We start from the raw sequence: 16523 nt of genomic DNA on the forward strand, positions 1-16523 counted from the left end.
TTTGCTTTGTTGTTTCCAGCACGCCTCCGAATCTGGCAAGCAGATCAAGCGCATGTCTTTGACTCGGTGGCCCCAGCGCAACAGTTTGTGGACTCCCTCCTGACTTGAAGAGGCTGGCTTCCCTTGGAGTTTGTTATTTGCGGCTGCGGGATTGCCTGTTCTTGCCCAGGCCCTTGTCCTGGGGCGGGGGAGGGCAGACGCCTGTGGTTGGTTCCGGTTTTCTAATTGTTGGACTTGTTGTCCGGGTGTCTTGAGAGTGGTACCTCCGAGGTTTGTGGTTGGACCTTTCCCAGATGGCCACGCACCAAGTTTTTCTTTCCCCCCTTTTCCTACAGTTGTGTTGGCTCCCTGGACCCCGGGCTAGGCCAGGGGCCTGGGTCTTTGACTGCTCCTGAGAGATGGGGTGCAAGGGGGACCTTTTCTTTCTGGATTGTGCACTCCCTCCTTTTTCAGGGCTCTATGGGGGTTTTTTTAATATATATTTTTTTTTTTTTTTTTCTCTTTCTTATCCTCCGGACTGGCCTGACTGCATAGAGGTGCATAGGAGTGTTCTGCCACGGGGACCTTTGACGATAGTACCACTGTTCTGTTGTTGTTGGCTTTGTTTTTTTTGAGCCTGGCCATTTCGTTTGACATTTATTTGGATTTCTGCACTCATTTCCTGTACTGTGGACTGGATCCCTTAAGTCCCGGCAGGGAAGCCCGTTGGTGAGGTGCCCGCAACGATGCCACTCCCGGCTGTGGCCTGTGGGGTTCAATGGAACTGAATGTGACTCTATTGTGGGACATGTGTGAATGTGGGGGGTTGCACGGGAGAGCAGGGTTGCCAGGGTAGTGTGGATGGGTTTATGTGTGGGTTTATATAGAGGCTGGGTCGGGGACACATCATGACCTGACCTTTACCTTCTGTTGGAAGGTATGGGACACGTAGGTGGGATCGGAGGGTTAGGGGATAGTCTCTTTGACTTGGGGAGGGGGGATAGGGGGGAGAGGGGGGGTTGGGAGGGGAGGGCGGAGGGAGGGGGTAGTTTGTGGAGCAAGAGGAGTGTACGACGCTTTTGGCTTGGAGTGAGTTCTTCTGTTTTCCTGGGCATTCTGGTCCTTGTGGGTGGCGGTGTGGCAGGGATTTTGTCTGGGGGGGCCTTAGCTGGGAGGGTGCTCTCTGGAGATATATGGTCTGTACCCGAGGGTTGGTTCTCTTTGTTAGTATTCTCTGAGTAGTCCCATTAGATTCTCCTCCTGGAATGTGTGTGGGATCCACACGCCGATTAAGCGTGCCAAAATTCTTTCCTTATTGAGGCGTCAATCAGCTCATATAGCTTTCTTGCAGGAGACGCATCTCACCCCAGCTGAACACCTGAAATTGAAGCGTGACTGGGTGGGGGGGGTACGCTTTGCCTCAGGCACCACTAAATCTGCAGGGGTGGCAATTTTACTGCATAAGACTGTACCTATCCAGATTAAGCGGGAGGTCGCTGACCCGCAAGGGCGTTATTTACTTCTGGAGACTGAACTTTACGGGCGTACCGTGATACTTTGCAATGTGTATGCCCCTAATGATCATAGTCCTGCTTTCTTTCGCCAAATTTATTCCCTCCTCCTTCCCCATATACATGATGTTTTGTTAGTAGGTGGCGACTTTAATGCGGTGCAAGATGTGACCTTGGATACTTCGTCGTCCGGAGGCGGTAGACGGCGGGAGGGCCAGGGCCCACGCATGTTGGTCGATTCTCTGCACCTGCTGGATGCTTGGCGCACGTTGCACCCTTTAGAGAAGGATTTTACGCATTTATCGCGTGCGCACGCCTCCCTTTCCCGATTGGATTATTTTTTGGTTAGTCGGAGTGTTTTTAGCTTGGTTCAGGATGCCTGTATTGAGAACATTGTGATCTCGGATCACGCCCCGGTGTGGATTGCCCTTCGGTTTGCCACTTCGCAGTCGCCTACTCGGATATGGCGCTATCCTTATTTTCTAGCCCGTGACGTGAAATTTCAAGAATATTTGAAAGGGAAGTGGGAGGAGTATGCGGCCTTGAATCAGCAGCATGTATCGCAGCCTGTGTTGTATTGGGACACGGCGAAGGCGGTTCTTCGGGGCGATATTATTTCCTATGTCGCCCACCATCGCCGGATGATTGACAAACGCGTCTTGTTATTAAATACCCAGTTGGTTAACGCTAGACGCCGTTTGTTGAGGGGTCGTACAGCGGAGGCCGTGGCGCAGTATAGGTCTGCCCAGATAGAGCTTAACTCCCTGTTACACCAGAGGGGGAAAAAAAGTTTTTTATACTATAAATTTCACCTGTACCAATACAGCAATAAGGTGGGTCGTATGATGGCGAATTTGGTTCGGTCTACCCGTCCCAGTAGGGTGATCCCGGCATTGCGGCTCACCCCAACGCAGATTGTCCGTGATACTCCGTCCGTTTTGAGTGGGTTCAGGGATTATTATGCTGCTTTGTACACGTCCTCTGCGGGACGGGGAGCCTCAGGGGGGGAGTTCTGTTCTCGGATAGACATTCCCACTCTGACTGGAGAGCAACTCGAGCAGTTGAATAGGCCCTTGTCAGTGCAGGAAGTGCGAGGGGTTATCCGACAACTTAAACCTCTGAAAGCCCCGGGCCCTGATGGATATTCCGCGGAATTTTATCAACTATTGGTTGACAAGCTTGTAACACCTTTGACTGCGGCGTTTACGGCGCTGATTGCGGAGGGTTCCTTCCCTTCAAGGGATAATGTGGCTTTGATCACTCTCATCCCCAAGGCTGGGAAGGACCCCCTGGAGCCAGGTTCTTATCGCCCAATTTCGTTACTGAATGTGGATCATAGGATCCTGGCGAAATTACTGGCCGAGCGTTTGGCGCCTATCTTGCCCTCCCTGGTGGGGGAACACCAGGTGGGGTTTGTGCGGGGCCGTTATGCCTTGGCGAATGTGCGCCGCATACTAACGGCAATGACGGTATGTAGAGCTCTTGAGGAGCCCCATTTGGTCATCAGTTTTGATGCCGAAAAGGCATTCGATCGGGTAGAATGGGGTTACCTATTCTCTCTGTTGGAAACTATGGGATTTAGGGGGCTGTTCCTTCAGGCGGTGCGGTTGTTATATTCTGATCCTAGAGCGGTGATCTTGGCGAATGGGGCGAGGTCTGACCCACTTGAGATAGCTCGCGGCACTAGGCAAGGGTGCCCCTTGTCCCCGCTGTTATTTATTTTGCAATTGGAGCCGCTGTTACTAGCGCTGTCGAGTAGTCGTGGGATTCGGGGGGTGCGGTTGGGGGCTAGTGTATTTAAAGCTGTAGCATTTGCGGATGATTTACTAGTACTGGTGACGGATCCTCGGTCCTCTCTGCCCCGGTTGCTGCGCCTGATGTGGGAATTTGGAGTGTTCTCTGGATTGAAATTGAATGAATCTAAGTCCTCGGCGTTGATATACCCGCCGGAATTGCGTACAGCCTGGCAGGATACGTTTCCGTTACAATGGGCGGACGATTCTTTACCCTACTTGGGGATCCAACTCCCGGCGGACCCCGACCGTATATATCAGGTGAATGTTCCTGCCCGGCTTCAGACCACAAGGGACTGTATGGCTAGGTGGGCCCACTTGCCTTTATCCCTGAGTGGGCGGGTTAACTTATTCAAAATGGTTCTTTTGCCACGGTGGCTTTATCTATTTCAAACGCTACCTGTTATGTTGTGTAAGAGAGATGTCCGGAGTTTGGAGGGGGATTTACGCCGTTTTCTGTGGCAAGGCCGGAAGCCGAGGGTTCCCCTGCGTTGGTTGCAGTTGCGGTGGGGGAAGGGCGGCTTAGGAGTCCCGAATTTGATGGATTATAATTTGGCAAGTCATTTGCGGATTATCCGGGATTGGTTGTTGGGCTCCTCGGTTCATAGCCCTCTTTCGGTGGATCAGGCATTGATGGCTCCCTATGACCCCGCGTGTGTTGTGCAGGTCCCCTCTGGTAAGTTGCCACCCCTGTTGCGCGCTACGGCCCTGGTCCGTCCTGTTCGACAGGCCTGGCGCCGTTTAACTAGTTTGCTGCGATTGCCTCGGCAATGTGCCAGTCTTTTGCCGGTGCGGGGCAATGTGGACTTCACTCCGGGCTACCAGTCTGTTAGTTTTGAAGCCTGGGAGCGTAAGGGGATCACACGCATTGGCCATTTACTTAGTACTGAGGGGGTTCTCTTAACCTTGCGGGATTTGGGAGAGTTGTATGGGCTGGCTCCTACGCAGGTCTTTCCTTACCTTCAGGTTAGGCATTACATTCGTGCACTTCCGGATGCCGACAAGGCGCCTTCGGTGGTTCATGCGTTAGAAGAGGTCTTTTGTTTTGGGAATGTAAAGGCCCCAACCTTATCCATGTACTATAAGGGGATCAGGAAATTGCAAGTTGAGGATCATATGGATGTCCTGGTAGCCCGGTGGAACGGAGATGGGGTATTTACTGTGACCTCCTGTATATTGCGTGCTGGTTTTCGCCGCGCAGCCAGGATCTCGAATAACTACTATTATAGAGAGATGCAGTTTAAATTCCTCTCCAGGGCCTACGTGTCGCCGGCCAGGGCGCGTTATTTTCGCGCTGATTTTTCCACGGCCTGTGTGCGGTGTGACGCGACTCCCTGCACTCTCTCTCATGCTTTTTGGTCCTGTCCTTCTGTGCGGCAGTTTTGGCAGAAGGTGGGGGATTATTTGGCCGATCTGCTAGATGTGGCATTCCCGGTAACGCCCCATTGGATGCTTTTTGGGTGTGTCTCCCCACTCCGTATTCGAGATCTTGGCTCGCGCCTGTTACTGCAAAAAGCTTGTCTCGTAGGAAAGAAGATCATTCTCTCCGGCTGGTGTTCCCGGGACCGTCCATCTTTCTGGGCGTGGAGGAACAGCTTTCATTTCATGATGTCCATGGAAGGCTTGGCAGCCCGGTCTTCTCCGAGCCAGCGACGCCGGTTTTTAATGAACTGGCAGCCTTACATTCAGTCCCTCCCGCACCGTGCGCGCAGCTATGCACTTAATGATTAGGACCATACTTTCATGTGTAATATCTGTATGCCTTGTGTCTTCTTTGCCCATTGTACCTTTTAGTATCACTCTAATTGCTCACCCACTCCATTGCTCCTCAGGGAACGGGGGGGGGGCGGGGAAGGGGGGGAGGTGGGTATGGTTGTTATGGTTGTTGTTGGTCAGTGTGATCCGGAGGGGAGCAGGAACCACTCTTCTCCGGTAGTTGTATTTCTGTGTGGTTAAACTCAATAAAAACCGTTTCAACATATAAAGACAGCAATGGAGACAAAAACAGTAACAGAATTAAAAGAAATAATGAGAAAAGCACAGAGGGTCCCTAGTGGCAGCAAAGTGAGAAGAGAACCAGAGCTAGCTGGGGTCTGTGGCGTTGCAGTGGTTGTGGAAATGGTCCTTATCTGCTGTGGTATTCTGTGACAGTGATGGGAACAGGGCTGGGAGGCTGCAGTATTGCAGACAACCCACTCGTTGCTCCCTCAAAAGCAGAGGATTAGGGGAGAGAGGTAATCAGGATGAAACAAAAGGGCAGAAATTGAAAATGCAGCAGGCCATGGAGCAGCTGTGCTGGTACCAATGGGCTGCGACCTGAGTTGATGCTGGCAGGGTAGTTTCTGGTAAGTCTACAGCGACCTAGGAGTCTGGATGTTTAGGCAATGGCCTCAGTAGCTTTGGTAATGATATGGCTGGGAGGAGCAGAGGTATTGGGGGGGGGGGGGTGCTAAATGTCCCTCATCTCAGGCGGCAATCTGCCGCCTGAGATGAGGGACGAGATGGCCCCCCGCTCGCCCTGCCCCCGTCCTTCCTCCCTTCAGCCGCCGGTGGCCTCCCTTCTCCACGCTGCTGGCAGCCTCCCTGCCGCCAGCCTGGCCTCCGGTGGCAGCCCACAACAGCCACCCTCCTCTTTTATGCCGCCACCAGCCTGGGTCGGCAGCTGTGGCTGGGCAGGCATGGCGAGGCAGACGCCACAGTGGCATTCTGAGAGGGGCATTTTTTTTGCCACCTCAAAATTCTGCCGCCTGAAGCAGCCACCTCAACCTGCCTCATTATAGAACCACCCCTGCCAGGGGTGAGCACACAGAGCTGTGTGCCCTCTTCCATCCATGCACTCAGTTGCCATCTGCCCCTAAGTCTAGTTACATCTATCATATATATCTTTGTTCCCTGTACGTACCAGGATCAGTCCAGGACACCTGGGTTGTGACTCCGCACCAGTAGATGGAGACAGACTAAAACTTGTGGGCGGAGCCATATATGCTCCTGTGCCAGTCACAGCCCCTCAGTCTTACTCTGTCTCCAGTAGATGGTGCAGGTCCAGTCATAGCCCTGCCTGACCTGATTTTGGTGGTTAGTCAGGTTTGTTTTTTTGGGCTAGTTTTGTTAGGCCTAATAGTTTGTATACTAAATTGGGTTTTGTTTTTAATTCTTAGTTGGGTGCCCTGCCTCCCAGGGGGGTTGAGAGGTCCTGAGGGGACTACCCTCCCCCGGTTGAGGCCGCTGCCAGGGTCGAGGACCCGGCTGAGCTAGTGGCAGCGTCAGGGGTGACACCGGGGAGCCTGGTTCACTCACCCCTGCAGGAAAAGGGCTCCAGAACCAAGGACAGCTGCAAGCTGTGTAAAAAAAAAAAAAAAGGGTTTTTTGTTTTCGTTGTGCCGGCTCTCCGTTTCCTCGCATCTCCACTCCGTTTCGGGGGGGGGGGGGGGCGCCGGTAGCAGTAGGGAGGTCGCCGACTTTGAAATTTTTTTTTTTGTTTCGCTGCGTTTCCCGCCCGTTTTTCGCCACGATCGCCGGCCGGCCATGAGGGTCGGCCTGCAGCTCGGCTCGCGCATGCTTATCGCGGCAAGGTCTCTGCAGCTCCTGTCTCACGGGCGGAGAAGGAGTGCCCGGATCGCCTCGGGGGGTCCGGTCCTGAACCGCGCGATCGCCGCCGCGCGGGGAGGGGGCTCGGCTGCTAGGCCCCAAGGTTTTTGTTTTCTTTCCCGCTCTGTACGAGTGCGGCGGCCATTTTAATTCCCAGCCGCGAAGTTGCTCGGTTCACAGCAGGGGATTCAGCTCTGCCTCCCGCGCTTTTTCCGTAGCGGGGTCCGGCGGGGGGGGGGGGTCCCCACGGAGGGGCCTCGTTCCCCAGTGGCTACCGCGGAGGCTTCTTCAGATTCGGGTTCTTGTCATCTGATTTTGTGGCGCAGGATTCTTTTCTTTTTTCAATTTTAAGCATAGTAAGCGCAGCCGGAGGGGCGTCGCGGGGGAGGGCCACCCGCAGGTCTGCTCCAAAGAAGAAGAACACTATGGATGTTGCGGAGGGCTCTCGGGAGCCCTCGCGGTGGACGCATCCGCCGCGTGGCGTACCTCAGGAGTCGGAGAAGGAATCTCCATCTACAGTTCACTCAGAGTCTCCAGAGGAGCCCCTGATGGGGGCCGAGGAGGCGGCTGCGGACGGTCCCGTCCAGCCCAGCGCGGGCAAAGGGACACTAGCCGTGGAAGGGGAGGACCCCAAAGTGGTGCGGCTATTTCGCAGGGAGGCAATGTCCCCGCTAATTCCAGCAATTCTTCAGGAACTGGCAATAGAGGCTCCGCCTGTGGTGGCCCGTCCAGAGGCAAACATGGATCCGGTGCTCTTAGGTCTCTCGGGGCCGGCAGTAGCATTTCCTTTTCACTTTTCATCGACAGATATCCTGTTCGGTGAATGGGATACGCCGGAGTTACGCTTGCAGGTCAGTAAGGCCATGGACAAGTCTTACCAGCTACCCGAGGATGCGCTGGAACTCCTTCGACTGCCGAAGGTGGATTCCGCAGTCTCTGCGGTGACAAAGAGGTTGACCATTCCGGTTACAGGAGCCACGGCTCTCCGGGATATACAGGATAGGAAGCGGGAAGTGCAACTCAAGAAGAGTTTGGAGGTGTCTGTCCTGGGGTGCGGGCTGCCATCTGTACCAGCTTCGCTATACGCGCGAGTCTGCGCTGGGCCCAAGTTCTTCAGTCGAACCCAGGTCTGTCGGCGGCAGAGGCATCACAGGCAGATAGGTGGAGGCAGCAATGGCGTATGGGGCAGATGCTCTCCACGGGTTGCGGCGTACATCTGCTAAGTCCGGGGTGAAGGCTGTATCGGTGCGTCGCCTGCTATGGCTACGCAACTGAGCTGCAGATGGTTCGTCCAAAGCGGCTGTCCGAGGACAAATTTCAGGGCGCGCTCCTCCTTTTCGGCCAGATCCCGTTTCCGAGGGCCCAGGAATTTGCGTGCTCAAAGGTCTACCGGTCCGTCTTATAGGTCGCCTTCCTCCTGAATCCCTCAATGGCAGCAGTCTTTTCGGAGTACACGCTTAGGTAGACAGGGAGGAGCCCAAGTCTTCACTGTGATACGCGGCCGGCCCATCCCTCACCTCAGCCCCAGTACGTCGTTTCCAAGGTAGGGGTGCGGTTACCCTTGTTTGTCGAGGAATGGGCCAGAATAACTTCGGGCCAGGGGGTCCTCAATGTGATAACGCACGTCTACGCATTAGAATTGTTCGTTCCCCAGCACTCAAATTCCTGGTCTCGCCATGCAAGGCTCCCGAACAGAAGGCACCAGTGCTAGACACCATACGGCGCTTGGAAAATTTGGGGAGCCATTTTTTTCCCCGTTCCGATCCGTCAGCACGGCGAGGGGCGTTACTCCTTTTATTTCATTGTTCCAAAGAAAGACGGCTCTTCTAGACCAATCCTGGATCTAAAAGGGGTGAACGGAGGCCGGCTTGTGCCTCACTTCAATATGGAGTTTATTTGGTCGGTGATCGCCTCGGTGCGTACAGGAGAGTTCCTGGCCTCACTAGATCTCACGGAGGTGTACCCTCACGTAGGCATTCAACTGTCGTTTCAGCGATCCCTAAGGTTCTGCGTCCTAGGACGGCTTTATCAATTCAGGGCTCTCCCGCTTGGGGCTGGCAACGGCGCCTCGAATGTTCACGATGGTGATGGTCGTGGTTGCGGCGCAGCTACGCCGGGAGGGTGCTGGTTCATCCTTACCTGGACGGTTGGTTGATTCGAGCGAGGTCCGAGGATCAGTGTCGGCTGGCGGTGGCCAGGGGCCTACAACTCTTGCAGTCTCTAGGCTGGGTAGTCATTTTCAACAAGAGTCAAGTGGTGCCCACGCAGACCTTGGAATACCTTCGACGACACGGTGCTGCGTGTTCCTATCGCAGGACCGAAGGTGCGGACTGCAGTTTCAAGTGCGGCGCTTGCTGTCGCTACGCCTACCACGAGTCGGCAATTACCTGATGGTCCTGGGTCCTATGGCCTCCACTCTCGCGTTGGTCCCCTGGGCGTTCGCTGATCTACGGCCATTGCAGTCGTCCTTACTATCCCGCTGGAAGCCGGTTTCAGGGGAATTCTACCGTCCACTTCCACTCGTAGGCCGGGCGAGATCCAGCCTGTCCTGGTGGCTCGATTCCAGTCTTCTGACCTCTGGAGTGTCACTCTTCGTGCCCACCTGGACAGTGGTGACCACGGATGCCATTCTCTCCGGATGGGGAGCAGTCTGTCTAGGACAGTTGGTTCAAGGCCTATGGTCAGCGTCTCCAGCCCGAGGGGCTATCAACCGACAGGAGACCAGAGCGGTCCGTCTGGCGCTGCAATCGGTCCTACCTCTGCTGAGGGGACGGGCAGTCCGTGTTTTGTCAGACAACGCAACCACAGTGGCCTATATCACTCGCCAAGGAGGGATGAGAAGCCCACATCCATCGCCAAGGCGGGACGAGAGGCCCACAGGTAGCAGAGGAGGCGAGGCTCTTGGTGGTTTGGTCGGAAATAAATCTCGACAACATCGCAGTCTCTCACGCCGCCGGGGTCGGCAACGTCCAGGCGGATTTTCTCAGCCAGCATCGTCGGGACCCCGGGGAATGGGAGCTGGCGGACGAAGCGTTTCGCCTTATCGGCAAGACGTGGGGTATCCCCACATGGACTGGATGGCCACAGGCCGCACTGCGAAGGCTCTGTGATTTTTCAATTGGTTTTGAGAAAGGGGAGCAGAAGCAGTCGACGCATTGGTGCTTCCCTGGCCGACGGTTATCCTGCTGTACGTCTTTCCTCCGTGGCCGATGTTCGGCAAGATTCTGCGCCGCATAGTATTGCACCCGTTCAACATGATCATGGTGGCTCCGGAATGGCCTCGCCGTCCGTGGTCCGCGGGCCTCTTTCAGTTTGTCGAGGGCGGCTACCATGCGTCCCATGCGTCTCCAGGGGGTCGCGAGGGCCCCTCCGTCAGGGCCCCGTCTGGTTGCAGGATGCGGATCCCTCCTGTCTCGCGGCATGGCGTTTTGAGTGGACTCGGCTCCAGAGGAAAGGTTACTCTGATGCGGTGGTGGCTATGCCGCGGCGGTCCAGGAAGCAGTCTACGTCCTTGGTGTACGTCCGGGTCTGGGTAGTCATTGAGGAATGGTGCGTGCAGCGGAGTGTGGCTCCCACTGCCGTTTCGGTATCTGGTCTTCTGGTTTTCTCCAGGCTGGTCTGGCCAAAGGCTTGGCATTCAGTTCCTGCGGGTCCAAGTGGCGGCGCTTGGTTGCTGGCGGGTCCTGATGTCTCCCGTTTTCTCCGGGGGGGCTAAGCTTTCCGTTCTCCGTTGCGTTTCCCCTGCCCGTCCTGGAACCTTATTGGGTTCTTCCCACCCTGTGCACAGCACCGTTTGACCCTTGAAGCGTACAACTCTTAAGGATTTCGCATTAAAGACTGTTTTCCTTGGTGGCGATTGCCTCGGCGCGGCCCTTCTCAGAGTTGCAGGCTCTTTCCTGTAGAGATCCGCCTCGGGGTATCCTTGCGGGCGATCCCTTCCTCTCTACCTAAGGTCGTTTCGTTTTTCATCTGCATCAGTCAGTTGAGCTGTCCGCTTTGTGGCCGGGAGCTCCTCTGTTCCTCAAGCGAGGGACTTAAAGAGGCTTGCTGTGCGAAGTTCCCTTCTACGCTACCTGGAGGTCACGAATTCCTTTCCGATAGCGGATCTTTTGTTTGTTTTCCTTTTCGGGTCCAAAGAACGGGACCGCAGCATCCCACACGATGATTGCCCATTGGCTAGAAGAAACCATTGGTTCGGCATACCTCGTGTGGGGAAAACCGATTCCTGGGGGCATCAGGGCTCACTCGACGCGGTCTCCAGCGACGTCCTGGGTGGCGTCTTCGCAGCTGTCGCCTCCAGTGATTTGCAGGGCGGCTACCTGGAGGTCGTTACATACCTTCATTAGTCATTACCGGTTGGAGGTTCAGGCTACTGATTCCGGGGGTTTTGGAAAGTAGGTGCTCCGAGCGGGACTCTCTGCTTCCCACCCTCGGTAATTTAGCTCTGGTACATCCCAGGTGTCCTGGACTGATCCTGGTACATACAGGGAAAGGAAAATTAGTTTCTTACCTGATAATTTTCGTTCCTGTAGTACCAAGGATCAGTCCAGGATCCCGCCCGCAGTGCTACGCTGCAGTAACGAAGAGTCCGCTCATTGTTGTGTTTCAGTACGCTAACCCCTTGTTTAGTCGCTCTCCCGGTTGGGGCGTCTGGTTCCTGTAGGGGTGTTGGAATTTTTTCCGTTTAAATAGCAAGTTTGTATGGTTAGCTATGGTTACCTTATGGAATTTTCTACTTTGACATTACGTATGACTGAGGGGCTGTGACTGGCACAGGAGCATATATGGCTCCGCCCACAAGTTTTAGTCTGTCTCCATCTACTGGTGCGGAGTCACAACCCAGGTGTCCTGGACTGATCCTTGGTACTACAGGAACGAAAATTATCAGGTAAGAAACTAATTTTCCTATTCATTGTCTGGTATTAAAGTCTCTTGCCAAACCAATCGGCTCTTGAACCAGTTGCCAAGTAATGTGACCACCACATTGCCAGCCAGTGTCAGACACATAATAGTCTCTCAGACACAAACACCCACTTTCTGTCTGAGAGAGGGTGTATGAGAGTCTCTTTCTGACACACAGATATCCACACACATACACTCACTCTATGTATGGGTGTCTTTATGTGTCAGGGAGAAAGACCGCACACACTTTCTCTCTCTGACACACCCATTCCGTCATTGTGCTGCTGCTCATATGCTCACAGAGTGAGTGCCACAGCATTATGTAAAAAGTTTTTGCTTGCTGCCAGCCCTTCCCCAGCCTGCAGCAGCCCTCCCCCTCTCTCACCCCCACCCTTCTTGGCACCCCCACTCCAAGAGACTCACTGGTTCCACAGCCAGCTGACCCTTTCAGGAGGAAAGACCAGCCTACAGAAGCTCCCCAACACTGCACAAGCACTTCTTCTTGGCTCACCCCATCCCTTTTTGTAACTGTAGCTTGCCTCCACTTCTCTGTGCCCCCGCCACCATTCCAGCACATTCCCATTGATGGCGTGCTATAGAGTCTGCTACTTTCCCAGGCTCTGCAGTGCCTACTTACTCCAGGTGAGGGGCAGGGAAACCAGAAGTATGTCTATTCTCCAGGGCTTAACAAGTAAAATGAAGCCCTGGCCGAGACTGGAGAGATTCACGGGTCCCACAGTGGTACAGCTGCAGAATCCTGCTTTTGCACGTGGATCCAGTGCAGCCAGGGTGTCCTAGGTAAACCTTTGAGCCTTCTACCTCCAGCCCCCTCCTTCCCAATTAAAAATGATGCATTTATAACTGTTTTTACATTAAAAAGGAAATTCAAAGTACAGTCTTATGAGGTAAAAGTATCTCTTACAGCATGTACATTATATTTACTTGCACTGCCGTGGTGCCAACCAGAAAACCCTGCAAAATAAAAAAAATAGAGACACTTGGATCCCATATTGCTTTAAGCCTATTGTAACAGACGTTGGGTGTAGGCTCAGCTCTCAGAAAGCTTTGGGTAAACTGAATTCAAATATGGTAAAACTCCAGTACCAAAACTGCAATAACAGCCTTTTAAACAGTGACAACCCTCCCTATGAAAAGGTTATGCTACAAATATTATGCCAGGCCCTAAAACACCAATTTAGAAATCAGGACAAGCTAAGCTACTATAAGTCCCTACACAGAAACTGCATTCTAACAGAATACCTCACCTCTGTCCTCACCATATACAGAATAGAGAGACCATAAAGTATAAATAGTAATGTGCAGACAAAAACTAAAACAGCAACAAGGGAAAAAGAGAAACATCACTATTCCTCATAAAACATCAAACACTTAAATCAAGAAATAAAAATAAGCAATAGAAAAGTCCCTAATAAAAAGAAAAAATGTTACAAAACAGCGGAACATCCAATGATTAAACTCATATAAAACTTTAAAAAGTTTCTCAAAAAACAATAAAATATTTTAAAACAGCAGACACATCAGATAACACTCAATAATTAAAACCAATAAGAATTTTAAAAAGCCCCTGTTTTCTATACTTTCCGGTCACCTTGAGATTGTTCTGGATTAGTGGGGATTAGGAAAGAACAAACTTTCTCTTCCCTCACACGCATGCTGACACACACACACATGCATGCACCTGCTGACACACACATACACACACACGCTTCCTCTGACACACACATGCTCCCTTGTGCCCACCAACACACCTGCTGACCCATATAGGGCCATGTTAATTATTGGTTTGTGAATCAAGGCGGCTCATGAGACTATCTGGTGTGATCAGACAGGGACAGTGAACAAGGCACATTGCTCATGGATAGTGTGCTGGTTATGGTTATGTTGAAGGCTAATATCAAGATGATGAAATCTGTACTCTCCAAAATGCCATCAAAGACTGCTACACCAAGGCGTTTTCTGACATTTTAAACAGTGACAGTTATCACTATTATCAGTTTATTTTTTGGGTAGTACTGGTGTGCTGAATGTGGACAGAAACCATAAAATCAAGTTAACTCCCATCTCAAATATTCCCATTTTGCTTTTAATGGTTTATGATATCCTTGGACTATTTTTGCCCATCAGCAGCTTTGCTATGAATCGTGGCCTGTATTTAAATCCTTCTCTTGTATTTTATATATTGTGATCAGGTAAAAAAGTAACTGCTGGCCATGAGCTGTGCATGATTTTTCTCTTATTTCTTTAGACTGCATTATTGTGAAAAGGAAGCGTTGCTGCTGAAGAGGTCTTTGAATTGATGCAGCTCCTCATGCGACTTGGGGCTGTGGTTGGGACGTGATGTGCAGGGCGGTCAGTTCCTCGCTTTTAGCAGGAGTCCTGGCTGTTGTAGGACTTTGCTCATCCTGGCCAGGAAAATAATCCTCTCTCTGAAGATCTGCCTGCTGGCAGTATGTGCGATGGACTCATGGAAGGATGAGGCTCTCTTTGTGTTGCTCACAGTTTTGTGGGATTTTTTTGTTTGTTTTTTTTTTAGCAGGAAATGGGATCCTTTTTTATTATTTCATAGTAAAGTAGTGGCAGATGGCAGATCAGGGTCACTTAGTCATTTAAGAACATAAGAAGTAAGATGAGAGAATTAGAATGTATAGCAGTGAATGATGACATAGGCTTAATTGGCATCTCAGAGACATGGTGGAAAGAGGATAACCAATGGGACAGTGCTATACCGGGGTACAAATTATATCGCAATGACAGAGAGGAGCACCCGGGAGGAGGTGTGGCACTTTATGTCCGGGATGGTTTAGAGTCCAAAAGGATAAACATCCTGCATGAGACTAAATACAAAATTGAATCTTTATGGGTAGAAATCCCTTGTGTGTCGGGGAAGACTATAGTGATAGGGGTATACTACCGTCCACCTGGCCAACATGGTGTGACTTTGCTTTGCTGTCTTCCTCTCTGGCTCTCCACCACTTTGGGCAGATAAGCAGCTCCGTTCCTATACTTAAACCAATATCAGCTCCCGGCCCCTCACTCACACACACACTCCATGGCTTTTAGCAGTTTTTCAAGTTGGGTGGCCACCTGGTTGCCAGGCTGGAGTAGGGGGTGCCACACTGCTTCCGCTAAAGCAAAGGGGAAAGTAAGCTTGGGTGCAGCTGCATCATTAGAAGGGGCACTTCTCTCCCCCCTCCCCAAATAGTCCCAACTCACGACTGCCTGGGATGCTGCTCAGCTCGATGCCAGTCTCCTCTCTCAGCCCTCTTCCTATCACTGCCCTCCTCATCTGTTCCAAGCAGGTTTAAATTCCAGCAGAGTGCTGACCTCCCATGTCTCCGCTGCTCGGCTATTCAGGAATTGTTCTCACAGGAGCCAGACCTAATCCAGCACTCAAGCTTTTATAATAATCCGAAAATAGTGAGGCTGCTGTCCACAACCTCTGGCCTCCCCGTGCTCACTGCTGTGTGGGTTTTCACTCTTGGAAGCCCAATGATGCTACTCTCTGCCCACTGACGTGGATTCTCCCCTCTTTGGCCCCCTAAAATTCCATCTAAGCAAACCCTCCCGCATCCCCCTCTCCCCCATTCCCTACCCCTCTGCTCTGTCTCACCCAGCACTGATTATTTAATCGCCAAGAATGGTGTCTGGACCAAAAGTCACCCTGTGTATTGTTATAAACAATCCCACATATTCAACATTCTTGTTCTTAAGTATTTTTTGAGACATTTTAAGACATTTTATCTTGATACTTTCTATTGGCTGTCTTTGGGTCACATAGCAGTACATTTAAACAGAAGCTTTTGTAGGATTTTTCCTCCGCCATTTAAATGCCATCCACCATACACTCTAGCGCCAGTAGAGAATAACTTTCTATTGTTGATCCCCTGAGGAAGGACCAGTTCTGAAACTTGGTCATGTCAGGAGTATCAAGATAAGTATTTATTTTTTTACAACATTTTAAGAACAAGTGTGTTGAATATTTGGGATCGTTTATAACCATATACAGGGTGACTTTTGGTTCAGACACCATTCTTGGAGAATATTTTCGGAGTGGTGATTAAATAATCGGTGCATCAGTGATTTTTATGAAGACTTCTATAGTCCGTTTTAAGTGCATACAAATTTTTTTCAGAAACATTCTTTTTTTGTAATTATTTTTGTGGCACTGTAACTATCAAAAAAGGTGTTTGGTGGTTTGTTAGTGATTACAATTTTGAGACACTAGGTAGCCTGGTTGGTACCATATGATTGTGAAAGTATGAAACAATCTCATCTACTATTTTCTGTACTGATCGAGGTATAATCAAGCAGTTTTTTTCCATATGAACAGTGATTCCTTTAGTTTTGAGGTGGGTTATTTTTTCTTTTTATTATTGTGATATTTACTCACTGAGTGGAGATTTTTTGTACACTGTCTCTCACAGCAACATTTATATTTTCATGGTTTTGCTTGGCACTCCCTTTACTGGCGAGCTATTAAAGGCATCTACCACCTTCTCAGTAAAGGACTATTTTTCTCACACTTTCTCTGAACGTTTCTCCCTGTAGCTTCCTAGTGTGCTGCCTTGTCTTTGAATGTCCAGTGTTATGGAAAATTTCACCCCCTTTTACTTTGAGGCCTGTCAAATATTTTAAATGTTTTTATTATATCCCCCCTCCCTTCTCTCCTCTAGCGAGTGCATTTTGAATGTCCTAAGCCTCTCTTTGTAGCGTTTCTATGGCTCTCGTA

General features: G+C 51.3%; 1 protein-coding gene across 2 annotated transcripts in view; it reads left to right on the forward strand.

Annotated features, from left to right (window-relative positions):
* The window catches only part of C5HXorf38 (chromosome 5 CXorf38 homolog), a 29569-nt gene extending 15049 nt beyond the window's left edge, over nucleotides 1-14520 (forward strand). For both annotated transcript variants that reach the window (XM_029603152.1, XM_029603153.1), the window contains exon 7: nucleotides 14040-14520. In XM_029603152.1, coding sequence (XP_029459012.1) covers nucleotides 14040-14074 — 35 coding nt within the window. In that variant the 3' untranslated portion in view covers nucleotides 14075-14520. The remainder of the gene's footprint in view (nucleotides 1-14039) is intronic.
* Nucleotides 14521-16523: the final 2003 nt, after the last annotated feature.

The sequence above is a fragment of the Rhinatrema bivittatum genome, chromosome 5, assembly GCF_901001135.1.
Source record: "Rhinatrema bivittatum chromosome 5, aRhiBiv1.1, whole genome shotgun sequence".
Classification (NCBI taxonomy): Eukaryota; Metazoa; Chordata; class Amphibia; order Gymnophiona; family Rhinatrematidae; genus Rhinatrema; species Rhinatrema bivittatum.